The sequence below is a fragment of the Ovis aries genome, chromosome 24, assembly GCF_016772045.2.
Source record: "Ovis aries strain OAR_USU_Benz2616 breed Rambouillet chromosome 24, ARS-UI_Ramb_v3.0, whole genome shotgun sequence".
Classification (NCBI taxonomy): Eukaryota; Metazoa; Chordata; class Mammalia; order Artiodactyla; family Bovidae; genus Ovis; species Ovis aries.
Window position 1 is genome coordinate 40,785,641 of NC_056077.1, and position 18,066 is coordinate 40,803,706.

At 52.6% G+C, this 18,066-nt stretch overlaps 1 protein-coding gene across 6 annotated transcripts in view; it reads left to right on the forward strand.

Moving 5' to 3' along the window:
- The first annotated feature begins 7,699 nt into the window (after window positions 1-7,699).
- CARD11 (caspase recruitment domain family member 11) overlaps window positions 7,700-18,066 on the forward strand; it is a 104,543-nt gene continuing 94,176 nt past the window's right edge. For 3 of the 6 annotated variants that reach the window (XM_042240527.2, XM_042240528.2, XM_042240531.2), the window contains exon 1: window positions 7,700-8,419. In XM_042240527.2, coding sequence (XP_042096461.1) covers window positions 8,212-8,419 — 208 coding nt within the window. In that variant the 5' untranslated portion in view covers window positions 7,700-8,211. The remainder of the gene's footprint in view (window positions 8,420-18,066) is intronic. The other 3 variants (XM_042240529.1, XM_060406077.1, XM_027962079.2) reach the window with 1 other exon arrangement.

Genomic DNA, 18,066 nt, shown 5'->3' on the forward strand with positions numbered 1-18,066 from the left:
TCATTATATCATGTTCTCTGTTTATTTTTGAGACTTCCTATAGAAAACAATTTTTTAATACTAAAAAAAAAAAAAAGAGAAAGTGTTTCTGGAGAAGTGCTTGGGAGGCAGTTTTCCAAAGCCCCTGCATGTCTAAGAATGTGTTTATTTTGCTCTCACATTTGAGCGATGATTTGGTTGGATACAAGACTCTACATTTAAAGGAAGTTTCTCTGAGAACATTGAAGCATCCCTTCATTATCTCCTCGCTGGAAGGTTGCTGATGAGAACCCTGAGCCCCATCTGATCCTCAGCATCAGCGTGCTTTTTCCCCCCTCTCTCGTGGACTTCAGAATCTTCTCATTATCCATCCTTTCCTTTTCCTTCCTGAAATTTCATGAGGCTGTATCTGTACGCGGATGTTTTTACTCATCACATTGGTTCTCGCTGGACTCTCATCGTGCAGAAGGAGGTCACTCTTCAGCTCCGGCCAGCAGCAGCAGCATTCCATGGCCAGCTCCTCCCTCCAGCTTCTCTTTTCCTGCCTGCAGCGCTCTCCAAGTGGACAAGGATCTTCTCGAGTTGCTCATTTATGTCTCAGCTCTTCTGATTCCCTTTTCCCGTCACGATGGGCTTCCTTCGTTTTGGCCTCCAACCTAGGAGACACCTTCTTTCAGCTCTTCGATTAGATTTCATTCATTTATCCTTTTGGCAATTGTATTTTTAATTTCCATGACCTGTCCTTTCTTCAGGCAGCCCATTTCATAGCAATCTGATCCTATTTCACGGGTGTGATTTCTGCTCGCCTGTCTCTGAGGAAACTCATTCAGGGTTTCTTGGGTCACTATGCTGATTCCTCCCTGGCTCTCCCCACTTCTCCGCCCACGGTAGACAGTTGTCCTATTTGTTCAGCGAGGTCCCTCACTCTCGAGCTGCTGATTTCTGCCTGTGTCTTCGAAGGCCCAGGGTGACTGCTGTTTCCCAACCTCCCCATCGAGAGCCTGGCTGGGCTCTCAGGGCAGACGCGGTGCCCAGCAGACTGCCCTCCCTCCGGGTCAGCGCCTCGGAAAGTCTGGCCCACGGACCCGTGTCCTCCCATGCACCGGTCCTTGACAAGCAAGATAAGAACAGAAATCAAGGCTGAGCACTTAGAAACCTTTACAGCTTTTTAACATTTCTACTATGACCAAGTGTGATCAGCGGGCCTGTATCTTGAGCATCTTTTTTTTTTTTTCAATCCATTCTCTAAATTCATTATTGTCATATTACACAGAAGTATCAGTGTGTAACGGATCAGAAACTTTGTTTAAGGCTGGGGGGTGGGATGTCTTTCACTGCAGACAGTTCAGAAGGCACTACCCTGGGGGGCTTCCCAGGTGGTGCTAAGGGACCCTCCTGCCAGTGCAGGACATAAGAGACAGGGGTTGGATCCCTGGGTTGGGAAGATCCCCTGGAGGAAGGCATGGCGACCCACTCCAGTACTGTTGCCTGGGAAATCCCATGGACAGAGGAGCCTGGTGGGCTACAGCCCATAGGATCACAAAGAGCCAAACACGCCTGAAGCAACTTAGCACGCGCCCATGCAGGGGGCCCAGGCAGGGAGAAGTCCAGGCAGGCTGCCCCTCGGCTACACGTCCCATGGCGGGGGCGGGGGGGGTCTCCTTGGGCCACTGCCCCCATTCCAAGAGCCCTTGACCCTCTGAGCAAGTTTCCTTGGACATATTCCTCTGGCTTCACCTGGGGGAGAAGCTAAAGGTGAACAGGGGGAGGCCAGAGGCGGAGTGAGCAGGGAACTCCTCATTCAGCAGTTCATCCAACATCACGCAGTGTCTGCACCTCCATCCACCCCCCTACCCTCAAGCCTGCCGGATCTGAAGGGCTCCCGTGAGAGGACCGCTCCCATCTTTGCTGCCTCCTTCCCCCTGCACACTCCGAGCTGGGGCTTCTGTTCACCTGCCTTCTACTCACCAGTCCTGGCACCTCTATAAGGCCATCGCCTGTGGGTCTTTGCTGTCATTCCTGCAGGTTTGCAAAAGAGGAGGTGAGTGTTGGCATTTAGTTTGCATTTAGTCTTGAACCAGAGTCCTTCAAAGACGTTTGAATTGCCTTCATCCTGGGGTCACAGAGGACTCAGGTTTTTCAATGGCATGACTGGGCAGGAGGGAACTTTCTGGGTGATGCTAGTGGTATACCTTATACCTATGCTGTCCCATAAAAAAAGGAATGCGATATTTTAAATTTCTAGTAGCAACCTTAAAAAGAAATGTGAAATTCATTTTAATAATGTATTTTATTAAGCCCAGCTTGTCCAGAATATCATCATTTCAACAGGCAATCAGTATCGAAATTAGGAGTGAGATGTCCGGCATTCGTTTTCACACACCATGTCTTCAGGCTGGTGCAGGTTTACACTTAGGGCACCAAGTTTTCCTGGAAAATACTTCGCATGTATTTAGCTTTTGTAAAATTTGCAGTTGGAAAAGTAGATGAATATTCTCAAGTTGCTCCCAAAACGCTTACAAGTTTTCCAGTGACAGAATCAAGTATCTGTTTGTTCAGTTCAGTTCAGTTCAGTCGCTCAGTCGTGTCCGACTCTGCGACCCCATGAATCGCAGCACGCCAGGCCTCCCTGTCCATCTCCCGGAGTTCACTCAGACTCATTTCCATCAAGTCGGTGATGCCATCCAGCCATCTCATCCTAGGTCGTCCCCTTCTCCTCCTGCCCCCAATCCCTCCCAGCATCAGAGTCTTTTCCAATGAGTCAGCTCTTCGCATGAGGTGGCCACAGTACTGGAGTTTCAGCTTTAGCATCATTCCTTCCAAAGAAATCCCAGGACTGATCTCCTTTAGAATGGACTCATTGGATCTCCTTGCTGTCCAAGGGACTCTCAAGAGTCTTCTCCAGCACCACAGTTCAAAAGCATCAATTCTTCGGCGCTCAGCTTTCTTCACAGTCCAACTCTCACATCCATACATGACCACTGGAAAACCATAGCCTTGACTAGATGGACCTTTGTTGGCAAAGTAATGTCTCTGCTTTTCAATATGCTATCTAGGCTGGTCATAACTTTCCTTTCAAGGAGTGAGTGTCTTTTAATTTCATGGCTGCAGTCACCATCTGCAGTGATTTTGGAGCCCCCCCAAAATAAAGTCTGACACTGTTTCCACTGTTTCCCCATCTATTTCCCATGAAGTGATGGGACCAGATGCCGTGATCTTTGTTTTCTGAATGTTGAGTTTTAAGCCAACTTTTTCACTCTCCACTTTCACTTTCATCAAGAGGCTTTTAGTTCCTCTTCACTTTCTGTCATAAGGGTGGTGTTATCTGCATGTCTGAGATTATTGATATTTCTCCCCGCAATCTAGATTCCAGCTTGTGCTTCATCCAGCCCAGCGTTTCTCATGATGTACTCTGCATATAAGTTAAATAAGCAGGGTGACAATATATAGCCTTGACGTACTCCTTTTCCTATTTGGAACCAGTCTGTTGTTCCATGTCCAGTTCTAACTGTTGCTTCCTGACCTGCATATAGGTTTCTCAAGAGGCAGGTCAGGTGGTCTGGTATTCCCATCTCTTTCAGAATTTTCCACAGCTTATTGTGATCCACACAGTCAAAGGCTTTGGCATAGTCAATAAAGCAGAAATTGATATTTTTCTGGAACTCTCTTGCTTTTCCCATGATCCAGCAGATGTTGGCAATTTGATCTATGGTTCCTCTGCCTTTTCTAAAACCAGCTTGAACATCAGGAAGTTCATGGTTCACGTATTGCTGAAACCTGGCTTGGAGAATTTTGAGCATGACTTTACTAGCATGTGAGATGAGTGCAATTGTGCGGTAGTTTGAGCATTCTCTGGCATTGCCTTTCTTTGGGATTGGAATGTAAACTGACCTTTTCCAGTCCTGTGGCCACTGCTGAGTTTTCCAAATTTGCTGACATTGAAGGCAGCACTTTCACAGCATCATCTTTCAGGATTTGAAATAGCTCCACTGGAATTCCATCACTTCCACTAGCTTTGTTCGTAGTGATGCTTTCTAAGGCCCACTTGACTTCACATTCCAGGATGTCTGGCTCTAGGTGAGTGATCACACCATCGTGATTATCTGGGTCATGAAGATCTTTTTTGTACAGTTCTTCTGTGTATTCTTGCCACCTCTTCTTAATATCTTCTGCTTCTGTTAGGTCCAGACCATTTCTGTCCTTTATCGAGCCCATCTTTGCATGAAATGTTCCCTTGGTATCTCTAATTTTCTTGAAGAGATCTCTAGTCTTTCCCATTCTGTTGTTTTCCTCTATTTCTTTGCATTGATTGCTGGGAAAGGCTTTCTTATCCTTGCTATTCTTTGGAACTTTGCATTCAGATGCTTATATCTTTCCTTTTCTCCTTTGCTTTTCGCTTCTCTTCTTTTCACACCTATTTTAAGGCCTCCCCAAAAAGCCATTTTGCTTTTTTGCATTTCTTTTCCATGGGGATGGTCTTGATCCCTGCCTCCTGTACAATGTCACGAACCTCATTCCATAGTTCATCAGGCACTCTATCTATCAGATTTAGGCCCTTAAATCTATTTTTCACTTCCACCGTATAATCATAGGGGATTTGATTTAGGTCATACCTGAATGGTCTAATGGTTTTCCCTACTTTCTTCAATTTAAGTGTGAATTTGGCAATAAGGAGTTCATGATCTGAGCCACAGTCAGCTCCTGGTCTTGTTTTTTCTGACTGTATAGAGCTTCTCCATCTTTGGCTGCAAAGAATATAATCAATCTGATTTCGGTGTTGACCATCTGGTGATGTCCATGTATACAGTCTTCTCTTAGATTTTAATTAAAAGTCAATGGAACTTAAAATCTGGTTCCTTATTCACAGCAGCCACATGTCAAGCCCATGTCAAGCCCATGTCACCGGCCCAGTGTGGGTGGTGGCCGCCATGCTGGGTCACATGTGTAGGCTGCTGCTTTGTCACTCCCGTCATGCGACCCCGCGGACTGCAGCCCACCAGGCTCCTCTGTCCATGGGATTCTCCAGGCAAGAATACTGGAGTGGGTTGCCGTGCCCTCCTCCAGGGGACCTTCCCCACCCAGGGACTGAACCCAGGTCTCCCGCATCTCCCACGTCTCCCGTGCTACAGGCGGGTTCTTTACAGCTGAGCCACCAGGGAAGCCCTCCATAGTGTACACATTTGTCAAAACTCACCACATGACGCTGTTAAAGCCTGTATGTAAATTTTACCTAAAAACTATCCGGCTAATGATATGCCTGATGAAATATTTAAAGGTGAAATATGTTGATGTCATCAAATTTTGAAATGCATTAAGAAAAATGACTGATGCCTAGAGGAATAGATGGGTTCAGTTCAGTTCAGTCGCTCAGTCGTGTCCGACTCTTTGCGACCCCATGAATCGCAGCACACCAGGCCTCCCTGTCCATCGCCAACTCCCGGAGTTCACTCAGACTCACATCCATTGAGTCCGTGATGCCATCCAGCCATCTCATCCTAGGTCGTCCCCTTCTCCTCCTGCCCCCAATCCCTCCCAGCATCAGTCTTTTCCAATGAGTCAACTCTTTGCATGAGGTGGCCAAAGTACTGGAGCTTCAGCTTTACCATCATTCCTTCCAAAGAAATCCCAGGGCTGATCTACTGTAGAATGGACTCGTTGGATCTCCTTGCAGTCCAAGGGACTCTCAAGAGTCTTCTCCAACACCACAGTTCAAAAGCATCAATTCTTCGGTGCTTAGCCTTCACAGTCCAACTGTCACATCCATACATGACCACAGGAAAAACTATAGCCTTGATTAAATGGACCTTAGTCAGCAAAGTAATGTCTCTGCTTTTGAATATACTATCTAGGTTGATCATAACTTTTCTTCCAAGGAGTAAGCATCTTTTAATTTCATAGCTGCAGTCACCATCTGCAGTGATTTTGGAGCCCCCCAAAAATAAAGTCTGACACTGTTTCCACTGTTTCCCCATCTATTTCCCATGAAGTGATGGGACCAGATGCCATGATCTTCTTCTGGCTTTAAGCCAACTTTTTCGATCTCCTCTTTCACTTTCATCAAGAGGTTTTTAGTTCCTCTTCACTTTCTGCCATAAGGGTGGTGTCATCTGCATATCTGAGGTTATTATTTCTCCCGGCAATTTTGATTCCAGCTTGTGTTTCCTCCAGCCCAGCGGGTCTCATGATGTCCTCTGCATATAAGTTAAATAAGCAGGGTGACAATATACAGCCTTGACGTACTCCTTTTCCTATTTGGAACCAGTCTGTTGTTCCATGTCCAGTTCTAACTGTTGCTCCCTGACCTGCATACAGATTTCTCAAGAGGCAGGTCAGGTGGTCTGGTATTCCCATCTCTTTCAGAATTTTCCACAGTTTATTGTGATCCACACAGTCAAAGGCAAGGAAAAGCAAACATAGCAAAACGGTCATGACAGAGTCCGGTGGCGGGACAAATGGGGTTCACTGGACAACTCTTCTAACTTTTATGAGTGTTTAAAAAGTCTAATGAAGTGTTGGGAGACAGAAAGACACAACATGTCTTCAACAAGCCATACCTACGTGTAATCCCATCACTGAATCTGAAACGCATGATATTGACAAAAAGAAGCCAGATTCGGAAGAGAATCTATGAATGGCTGATACTGTATGAAATTTTTGGACTTCAGAGGCAAAGGATTTGCTTGAGGTCAGAATGTAGTTTATTCTTGGTAGAAGGGGGCTAACAACTGGGAGGTGTGTAAGGAGGGCTTCCAGGGTGCAGACAAAGTTCTATCTTTTGTTAACTTGAGTGTGTTCACTTCGTGAAAATTCATCATGCTTTTTGCACAATTTTTGCAGTTTTTGTTGATTTAAGGCCCACCTGCTCTTGATATCCTGCGTGAGGAAAACCAATGTTCCTCTTTAAAACCACACACCCTGATTTAAAGGTTCACCAAGAGCAAGAGAGATTCTACCCTGGTCTCCGGTGGGTCACTGGGGACCAAGGACCAGGATGCTGGCAGCACTGTTCTCTATTTTAGGAACTTTCTCTCTGCGGTTCCTGATGACTTTGTAACATGCCGTGCAGAAAGCAAACTTATGTCTGCCTTCCTGCCCGGTCCACGCGCATCCGTCAGCTGCATTCCTCAAGCCCGCCACGACTCCGCTTTCTCCCGGGCTTGGCCCACGACTCCTCCTTCTCCTGTGCTTAGACCACGACTCTGCGTTCTCCTGTGTTTGGACCACCGCGGCATTCTTTCTTTCTACTTAGTTGCTTCATTTCTTGAGTGCCCTTCCCTCCAGGACTCCAGGAACTTTACTCAGAGAACTTAAAACGCTTAGAACAGGACAGAAAGTTCTCCAGCTGTATCCGCGGGGAATCAGATGGTGCGGGGAGGGAGAGAAGGGAGGGGTAAACTGAGGCAGCGGAGGGAGAGCTGGGGAAACTGCAGCATCCGCCGTGGGCAGACTAGAACCCAGAGCTCTCCGGACTGTGCCGGGTGTGCCCAGATTCTTAAGTTCACGATTCAGAAACACCCTTGGGTGGGAGAGCAGCAGACCCAGGGGGCCTGTGTCACAGCTCTGGGGGTAAATGATTAAACCGGTGACATCCAGAAGTCACAGTTTCCCCTCCAGGTGTTGGGTGTGCGAGCAAGAGTGGGGGATGGGCGGGCGGAGGGCGGACTCCGCCACCAGCCAGTGTCCAGGCGGGGTGGGTGTGTGCCGACCGGCCGGCCGGCCCCAGGAAGCTTCCAGAACTCCGGCTGAGGGAGGAAGGACCCCGGCGGTGCCCTGCTCCCCACTCTTCCGTGGGACCAGCCCTCCCTTCTCCACCCCAAATCGCAGCGATGCCTCTGGGAGGTCTTCGGAAGGGGCCTGTCGCCTGGACCGCCCGCCTTGAGCCCCGACATCCTCCACGGGGCGTCCCTTCCCACGGCCGCTCCTGGGCTCCGGGCCGGGCTCGGCAGCCTTGGGGTCGCGGCTGTGTGGGGGCTGAGGCCCAGGCGGCGGTCCAGCCTCTCCGACCGGGGTGGAGGGGACAGGGCCGCCCCAGACCTGCGGTGGGGCGGGTGCGGGGGTCTCCTGGCAGCCCCCGGGGCCCGGGGCCCACCCTGCGCACCCCCTCGCGCCCTCCTACCCCGGCGGCACCCAGGCCCCGCCCCTCCCCCTCTTCCTTATCTCTTTTCTAACCTTTTGCATTTTTTTTAGTCTCATTTCCTGTCGGGTTTTGCATTTCCCTCCCCCTTCCAGCCTATGACACACTTTCTCTCCTTTTTTCTCCCTTTTGCGTCCCTTGGCCTCCGAACTCCTGCCTGGGTGGCGCGCAGCACCCCCTTGGCCCTGCAGCCCCTGGGCCGGCTGCGCCCCTCGGACGGTCCGGGCGGCGGGGCCCGGGCCCCGGGAGGAAGCCGGCGGCCTGCGCGGAGGAGGTGCCGCGGCTGGCAGAGCATGAGCGGCCCAGGTAGGCGCGGCGGACGCGGGGGTGGGGACCGGCGTTGGGGACGGGGCGGGGGGGGGGGGGCCGGGAGCCACCCTGGGGCGGCGGCCGGTCCAGGTCGGGGGCGCTGTCGAGGTGGGGGGGGCGCCGCGGGGGTCCGGAGTGGCTCGCCTTCTCACCCCTCTGCTCCATCTCCACCTCCCTCCGCCCTCCGAAAACTTTTCTTTCTTCCACTTTATCTGGCCTCTGGGTTTCTCTGGACCGTCGGTCTCTGACTGGCCCCAACTGGCGACGTCCCCCCAACCCCCCACCCCGGCCCCCGCCCCTCCGAGAACAGAGGGATGAAAGTGGTCGGGGGAATGGGGCTGGCCGGGCGCCCCAGAGGGAGGCAAAGCCTTTTCTAAGGCCTTAAAGGACAGGAAGTCTCCAGACCACAGCCAGGCCTGACTCGCAGGCTCCTGAGAAGGTGGGGCCCCGGGGAGGGGAGCGCGGGGAGCGAGGTGGGGCCCAGGCGCCCCCGCAGAGCCAGGATGGGTCCCTGGAGGCCTCGCGCCTGGAGTACCCGCCTCCCGGTCACCGACCGCCCCAGGGCGCTGAACGGGCTGGAAAGCCGCCGCGCATCACCCCCCAGATCCCCGCCCGCCAGAGTGTTCTGAACCCTCCCTGGTGGGGAGAAGGGTTCTCTGGGGGAGACAGTTTTGGCGCAGGGAGCGGAGCCTGCTTGCGTGCGTCTGGGCTCCCAGCTTCCTGACACCTGCTGGGCGAAGTGTGAGCAGGGGGCGGTTGGCTCAGACCTGGTCTTGGACCAAACCCATCTCTGCCCAGCCTCTGATCTGTAGTAGGAAAAGACCCCTCCTAACGTTTGCCGCCTCTCCTGAAGGTGTAAGGCTGCTGCCCCTGCCCAGGAAGGAAAGACACACTGGTCCAGCCCCAGACAGTTAGTGGGCGCCTCCCCTGTGGTTAATGAGCACCCGAAATCTCAAGCCCTGGGTTAATGCTGGGGCAGGAATTTAGCTAAAATGCTGCCCTCTGTCTTTGCCCCGAGTCTGCACTTCCCTTCACCCCCAAGGCCAGGTAAAGAAGCGACGGTCGCAGTTTGGGCTGTGGGCCTGGCTGACCAGCGGGCAAAGGGAGCCTGGGACTCAGCCTCCCCCATCCCGGGCAAAATGGTTTGGATGTCTGTGCATTTTAATTAGCACCCGGATCAAAAAGGAAGTCTGGTGGCCCCCCAGCCCTGAGCCAGTTCCTTTGTGTGATTTTTTTTTAATTGTGGTAAAATACACATGACAGGAACTTTGCAGTCTTAACCACTTTTAAGTACAGTTCAAGGGTAATAAGTGCCTTCACACTGTGGTACAGCCATCACCACCATCATGTCCAGAACTTTCCATCTTCCCAAACTGAGACTCTGGTCCCTTTAAACACGAATCCCCCATCGCCCTCTCCAGCCCCAGGTACCCACCCTTCTACTTCCAGCCTCTCTGAATCTGACTCCTGGGGGGCTGGGGGCTCCATGTAAGTGGAGTCCCACAGTGTTTGTCCTTTAGTTCACTGAGCATCATTCCCCAAGGTTCCTCCATGTGGTAGCAGGTGTCAGAGTTTCTTTCCTTCTTGCTGCTAAGCCGCTTCAGTTGTGTCCGACTCTGTGTGATCCCATAGACGGCAGCCCATCAGGCTCCTCTGTCCCTGGAATTCTCCAGGCAAGAACACTAGAGTTGGTTGCCATTTCCTTCTCCAATGCATGGAAGTATAAAGTGAAAGGGAAGTCGCTTAGTCATGTCCGACTCTTAGCGACCCCACGGACTGCAGCCCACCAGGCTCTTCAGTCCATGGAAGTTTCCAGGCAACAGTACTGGAGTGGGTTGCCAGTACCTTCTCCGTCTTTCCTTCTTAAGGCTGAATAATACTCCATAGTAGGGATGGACCCCGTGTTGTTTCTCCATGAATCCTTTACGTGATCTTTTAAAACGACTTGTAAACCTAACTCTTGTTCTCAAGGTGATGGCCCTGGATTGAATCAGTCAGTGGGCACCTTTCGGGACACAGCAGAAGCAAGGTGGAACCCAGATGTCCCTCTCTAAGTAGTTCAGGCCATATGGTTGTGTTGCCGTGCCCAGGGGCTGGTGGAGACTCAGACTAGAGGGTGGTGGGTGGTGGAGGTCGAGCGTGGGGCCCCCCGAGGATCAGTGGAAGGTTCAGGCTGAGACAGCACTGGTGGGTCCCGACTCCCTTGTCCACCTTCCGACATGAGTTTCTCCACCCTCCCGATGGAAGCCTTGCTTTGTGGGACTGGAGGCTGTTTCTGGCTCGGTGATCATGGCGCTTCATGCATGAAAAACCACATCGAGTCCAGTGTTCAGATGATTATGATGAAAAGGGGCCCAAGGCTAGTAAACGGAGCTCCTCCTGCCAGTTTAAAGCTGCTGTCCGGCCCCTCTTGCTTTGCCCTACCCTTGGCCTTGAAGACAGTGCCCCCTGGCAGTCAGGATGATGGTGAGGTCCTACAGGGGTCAGATGCCCAGATGACCACCCCAGCACTGAGTGTGACCAGATCTGTGAGACGTGTGTTAGAAAGAAGTCAGGTCAGTGACTACGCTGGCGGTCCAGTGGTTAAGACCCTGCACTTCCACCGTAGGGCATTGGTTCAGGTTAGATACCTGATGAGGAAACTGAGATCCCACGTGCCCTGCGGCCAAGAATTTAAAAGTTCAAAAATTTCTGAAAGAATCAGATAGAGTGGGGAGGCAACAGGAGGTCCATGGTCCACCTTCTGTGTCGGGGGCCTAGTGGCAGGTGGGAAGGAGCCTCGGGCTGCGGCCCAGACGTGGCTCCCAGTCATGACTGCCCACCTGTGCCAGCCGGCCATCACTTCAGCAATCTGGGAATCATTTCTTCCCGATGAAATCAGGGTATTAATAGTGATTATTTTCAGGCCTGTCAGCTACACCAAGCATAAAATGAGGAAGCACGAGATGTACATACGACTAGCTTTGCCGTTGTTATTCCTGAGATCCAAGGGGGATGAGAGGATGGGTGCTGAGGTCAGGACCTGGGGGTGGAGTGTGGCTTCCCCCGCCCGTGCTGGGTGGACCCCCTTCCTTGATCTCCTGGTCCGCAGTCCCCATCTTGCAGGACAGCCATGAGCATGGAAGGAGATCTACCCTGTAGACACACTGCGTTATCCAGTAAGTGTAGAACATTCTGTCCGTGGAATTCTCCAGGCAAGAATACTGAGAGGGTAGCCTTTCCCTTCTCCAGGGGCACCTTCCTGACCCAGGGAGCAAACCTGGGTCTCCTGGGTTGCAGGCAGATTCTTTACTGTCTGAGCCACCAGGAGAAGCCCTAGAACATTTTGAATGGATTTAAATATGGAAGCAGAAAGAAAAAGAAACGACAGCTGTCAAGGAAGCCCCTTGAAATGCTTTTCTGCTCAAGAAAAGTTGCATCAGTGGATTCTCAGCCACTGTGCTCGGGAAGAACAGGGCTTGTGGGCATTGCATGCAAAGAACACGTGCGAGCAGCGTCCCCCGAAGCCCCCTTGAGCAGCTCCTGCCTGTGGGTCAGTGGTTTTACTGGGGTGGCTGTCTTCAGCAGGGCAGCCCCTCGGTTGCGATTTGTGCCGGCCCCGAGGTTCTAATAACTGCTGCCACGTTGCTGTGATGGTCGAGCGCCGAGGGCTGGTGAAGGTTCTCTGTTCCTGCCTTCTCTGGTGCGCGCTCTTTGCCGGTCCAGCCCTGCGGTCCAGCTCCGCAAGCTCATCTCTTCCGTCGCGGTCCTCTGGTCCCCCCCAGTCCCTGCTGACAGATGAGCCAGAGCGAGGCCTCCGTTCTCCCCGGGGGGTTTCTTTGTCGAGGCCGTGACCTTCCTTCTCATCCCACACCCACCTCTGGACCGTGCGTCCTCGCGCTCTGGAGCGCCAGGGGCGAGGCGGGGCCCCGAGCTCTGTTCACGAAGCTCCCAGCCGGCAGGTGCCCCTGCAGCACCCACCGGACGGCTGTGTACAGGCAGCGCCTTCCCGGGTGCTGGTCCGGCCTCCAGCGAGAGGCCGGACCCTCCAGGGGAAAGATCTAGGGACGTGGAGCCGGCAGAAAGGGCGTCCGTTCCGGGTCTGCCGCACACTAGCTGCGTGACCTCAGGGAAGTCACTGAGCGTCTCTGAGCCTCAGCTGCCGTGTGTGTAGACTGGGGGTGGAAGTACCACCCCAAAATTAACATAGACCAGAGTGTTTCCGAATAAGAGTGCTTCTGCTTTTAAAGGCTCACCTGTGACTTGGCTGTTTCTGACAGAGTCGCGGGTGGGCGGTACAGCAGAGCGAAGAATTTAACCCAGAACTGAACTCTCGTCGGACAGATCTGTTCCCTTAATCTACAGAGAACGCTCAGAAAAAATCAGGGAGGTGCAGGAATCAGCAGACTTCTTCTGTAAAGGCCCAGGTAGTAAATATCTGAGTCTCTGACAGCCAGAAGGGCCCCGTGGAAATGGCTCAGCGCTGTCCTTGTCCTGTGGCCAGTGGGGCGGGGTGGACAGTCCGGCACGGGGCGGGGCACTCCATCGTAGTTTGCTGACTTCAGAATTAGGGAACTGGACCCAAGAGAAAAATGCTTGAAGGGTGTGAACAAACGGAACGTGAACAGACCAGTCAATTTACAATGAATAAATGCAAACTAATACAACAGAGATACACCTTTTTCACTGTCAGACTGGCAAAGATGAAAAAGCTTGAAAGGGGAAGCAAGCGAGTCTAACGCACTGTGGATTAGACAGTGTTTACTAGCATGGCAAGTGAATAAACCCAAAAATTCCGCTTCTAAAACATGATCTCACACATAGACGTGTCCATCTTTTTCTTGCATGCAGGTGTTAATTGTACCATCGTTTGTAACGGGGAAAAGTTTGAAACCGCACAGATGCTCTTCAAAAGCAAAGTCCATCCATACAGTGGAATTCTGTGAGGCCAGGAATGAGATGGGGGCATAAGGGGTTTTTCTAGAAAAAAAAAAAAACAAAAAAAATGAAACAATAGCACATAGAAGAAACTGCATGGGACAAAAATTTTTTTTTTTCGTTAATTACACCTAGACGCATCTTGGTGAGATTTCAGAACTCCAAGGATAAGAAGAAAATCCCCAAAGACTTTATAAAGAGTAAGGAGTAGGTCACCTATAAAAGCTAAAGTAAAATCTGTTTTGTGTCAGCACTGCTGAAGGCAGAGAGGCAGTGACTTCAGGGAATTGGTTTTGGAAAGTCAAACTATTAGACTAAAAACCAAAACAAAAAGAACATAAGAAAAAGAGAGAAAGAAACTGCTCTGGTGGGACGTCTGGGGGATGGGGGTTGGGGGGATGGAGGGGAAAATTCTAGTTTTCATTTTGTGTCCTTTTCTTGGTTTGTTTTTACCTTAGCAACTGTTATCCTTCTGACTAAGGAAATAAGAAGGACAAGCCGTGTTTGGAAGAGACAGGAAGGGTTGGTGTCCCGCCCTGCTCTGTCCAGCTGATCTAACCCTCCTGGTTCCCACCTGGATGGGCTTCAGGGAGAAACTGCCTCAGAATTCTCATTTCTGTCGTGTCACGGGAAGGGAAATCAGAGGGCCTCCCCGGCCCTGTTGAAAGGCAAAATTGATCGGTTTAAAAAAAAAGGATTCGTTTTCCATTAAGGCATAGCACGCACATAGCCCCTGTGGATGGTGCTGCACACACACCCACGTAGCTGGTTACCCAGATCAAGACTCGGGTTCTTTCCAGGCCTGGGGGGTGGCGGGGGCCTCCTGATTCTCCTTCCCCGTTGCTAAGCCCCCAGCCCCTTGCCTGTCCTTGACTGCCACACGCGTGGCCTCACGCAGAGAGCTCTGGTGTCTCAGCTTGATTCGCCCCCGTGTGTAGCAGTCCTTGGGTTTTCCTCCCTGCGTGGTATTACACTGTGAGTGTTCACCACAATTGTGCGTCCCTCCTGCCGTGGACGAGCTTGTCTGTTGTGTGCAGCTCTGGGCTACGGTGAGAGGTCCTGTGAGCACTCTTGGAGAAGTCTTGGTGGTGATGACCCACTTTTTTTCTTTTCATCTGAAGGCAGACAGAGCCCTTGAGCTGGCGTTACTGGAGGCGCAGCAAGTTGTCATGTCGGTAGATGAGTGCTGATGTGAAGTAAAACCGTGTTTTATTGACATTGCTGCTTTGTTCCATGCCTCTGAGTAAGGATTCGGTCTTTCACGGAAGTTTTCTAAGAAGAAATGGCCTTTAAAAAAGGGATTCCAGTGGAGTTGGTTGGAGGGCGGGCTGAGCGGGCGGTTGAATAATAGCGATACTTTGCCCGTCTCTCTGAGTCCCCTGGCTTTGGTTCTCAGATGCTTTTCAAAACCAGCTTGTGAATCTGCATGGCGCCTGGGGGTGCCGTGTAGCAGAGGGTAGCAGGCAGCAGAGGCGCGCGGAGATTCCCGATTCCTCGGGGAGTGTTCTGCAGCCTCCACAGTCCTGCGTTCCGTTCTCTCCGGGGAGGTTTTCTCACGGGTCCTGGAGTCACGTGGGTTCCGGGCCTGGGGAGGTTTGCGGTTATGAAGGAAAGGGGCCTGGCAGGGAGAGGGCGGTTTCCTCCAGCCGCTCCAAGTGGGGGAGAGCCCCCCCACAACTGTGCCAAGCGGAGGGCTGCTCCTGAGGAATGGGCCAGCCTCTTTCCCCTCAATTTTGTGTTGAGACGGTCCACGATCAAGTCGTGGGCAGGGCTGGCGCCTCCCGAGGCCTCTCCTGGGCGTGCAGGTGGCCCCATCCTCGCTGTGTCCTTGCCTGGCCCCCGCTGTGTGCGTGCCCCCGGGTGTATCTCTGTGTCCCCTCTCCTCTTCTCACAGGACGCCAGCCCCGCTGGCTTCACCCCAACGGCCTCATTTTAACTTACTCTTCAAGGGCTGAGTCTCCAACTGCAGGTGGTGGGGTTGGGGTTTCACCATACGAATGTGCAGGGACATGACTCAGCCTTGCACACCTTTGCCGAAGGTGTCTTTGAGAGTGTTGTCTGCACTGTCTGTCCCCAGTTCCCGACCCCTTGTTCTGTCCTGGACCCGCTTCTGTCAGGCTTTTGCCCGCAGCCCTGAGTTTAAGGAGCCCTGACCAAGCTCTCGCAAGCCCAGGCCTGCTTGTCGTCCTCGTGGGGCCTGAAGACCTCGCCCAGGCTGGCTGCCGGCTCGGCCGCTGCGTCCCTCCTGGGAGCGCGGCGTCAGTTCCCTGCCTCGGCTTTCCCCTGCCTTCCTGGCCGCTCTTCCCCAGTCTCTCCGAAAGCCTCCGTGTCCCCTGACCTCTGAGGTCAAAGGGCTCAGCCTCTCCCTCGGGGCTCCTCCCTGGTGGTCTCAGGCAGACTCAGGGCTTGAGAGCCATCTCTGCTCACATCCCAGGTTTATCCCTCCCGCCGGGCCTCCCCCGCTGAACGCTGGACTTTGGTAGCCAGCGGTCCTGACTGCCCAGACGTGGAGTCGACCCACAGCTGAGCTTCGGAGCCTTCCATCCCTGAGTCCTCTCTGCCGTGCGGCCGAGTGCTCAGGCCTGAAAACCTGGGGGTGGTCCTCGGTTCCCCCATTGGGACTAGGAGCGTGTCCACTTGCTCAGCACAGAGGACCCAGGTGCTCTGGCTGGGTCCCCGAGAAGGTCATTCCCAGGCCTTCCTGCTGCACCTCTCAGGGGCGACTTGTTCCCCCAGCCAGTGGGGCCACACTGTGATGTGCTGGGGACACCCCTGGGCTCGGAAGAGGGAGGCGAGACTTGGGTCCTGGGCCACCAACCCCCTGGGCCATCTTGGCCAAGTCCTTTCTCCCCTCCGGGCTCAGTTTCCTCACCTGTGAGAGAGGAGACAGGGCCTAGGACAACCAATGGGTTTCACCTTGAGGGCGAGCTCCGGGCAACTAATACTGGCTTGCTTGAGAAAGCGCTCCCCCCACCACCACCCCCCAGCTCTGCGGAAGAGAGCAGCTCTGTGATCGACTGCCCGTGTCTGCTGTGGGTGTGAAACTGCCGATTGGAGCCAGGGGTGCCCCCATTAGTCACTCCTGCCCCTGCTCCCCTAGACCAGGAACCGCCAGCTTTAAAAACCTGTGATCACGCCGGGCGTGACCTTGAACAAATCACTTCCCTGTCCCAAGACTTTGTTTCTTCACTAGCAAGATGGAGACAAATAACCCCTGCCTTCCTACCGCACAAAATCGCTCTGAGGAGTGGATGAGATAGTCGGTGAAAAATGGCTTGGAAAATAACAGACCGCTATATAAATGCAAGGTTTCATTGTTATTAATTGACCTCCCCCAGCACCATCTTCCCGGGCTGGGCGAAAAGCCTTTGCTTTCATTTTTGCTCCCCCTTGGGCAAGAGAGCGCCGTTTGGATTTTCCTGGTGATGCTGAGAAAGGGGATTAATATGAACACTGGGTGTGGGGGTGTGCTCTTGCTGTGCCTGGGAGACCAATGCATCTTTCACAGCCTCCCTGCGGGTGAAACCAAGAGGCCTCCTCTGGAACCTTTCAGCGGCTTGGTGCCTGCATCTTAGCGCCCCACCACGCTGTGACGCTTCTGCAGGACGGGCATGGAAAAACCTTCCCTGAGTAAATTTTTGTCTCCCTCGAGGGTTCATCCTTATTATCCAAATCTCTGGAGTTAAATTAATTCTCCGGTTGGGCAGTCGGGAGCGGGGGGGTCTCCCCAGAGTGCCACCGAGGGTGGCTCTGCTTCATTTCTGGAGGAGGCACGTGGCCTGCGGCCTGTGGGGATCCAGTGGAGGATCCAGATATATCTCTTTCTGTTCCCTGGTGAAAACCGCATCCCTCACCTCAATCCACAAGCCTCCCCTCTTTCACCTTGAATGTTGTTAATGCCCCATATTTTCTGCCAGAATCCCAAACAGAGTCTCTGTTTGCAGCTTCCCGGAGACCCAGGGGAGCCATCTGTTCTTACATTATTTGGTTTAAGCAAAGCTTCAGGGCATATCTTCTTGCCAGTGGTGTATCCCGAGTCGGATTCACTACGCAGGCTCTTATTTATTGGCGAGCGTGTTTTATTGGAATGCGTTTCATTTCCTTCTGTCTTTTACTTTGGGCTTCCTCCTGCACCTTTTGTTGTGAACAGTGTTTGGTGCGGTGTGAAATGAAAAGCATTCAGAACTCTTTCTGAGCCATAAAGTTTTGATTTTTTTTTTTCTGGTTTGATTCTTTTTTTTTTTTTTTTTTCAGTGGCAGAAAAATAAAGGACTCGCGTTTCCGGTAGGCCTGGAAACGGTGAATCAGATTTTTGTTTTGTTTAAAACTTGAGAACCTCAGGCAGGGGTTGAGAGTCACTGGATGGAGCTGAATGCTGTGTTTCGGGGTTTAGGCTGACGTCCCTTCCCCACGGGCCATTTCTCGGGAGAGGGGGTGGCCACCCACGGAGGCTGACTTGAGACGGGCCAGAAGGGCTGCCTGAGTCACAGCTGCCCCGGGCCGAGTGGGCACTTCCTCCCTCGCCTGTTGTGCTCCGTGAGGCCTTTGTGATTCAATGCCTGGCGTTATTCACAGACTCACGGGTGCAGTTGAGTGTGAACTCTGCCTCTCCCAGCAGGCGACCTTGGACAAGTCACTGAAGCCATCGGGGAAATGGAAGTAAGACAGCACACTTCCCACAAGAAGGCAGACGACGTAGCATCTACCAGACGCCGTGGGGCGGGCAC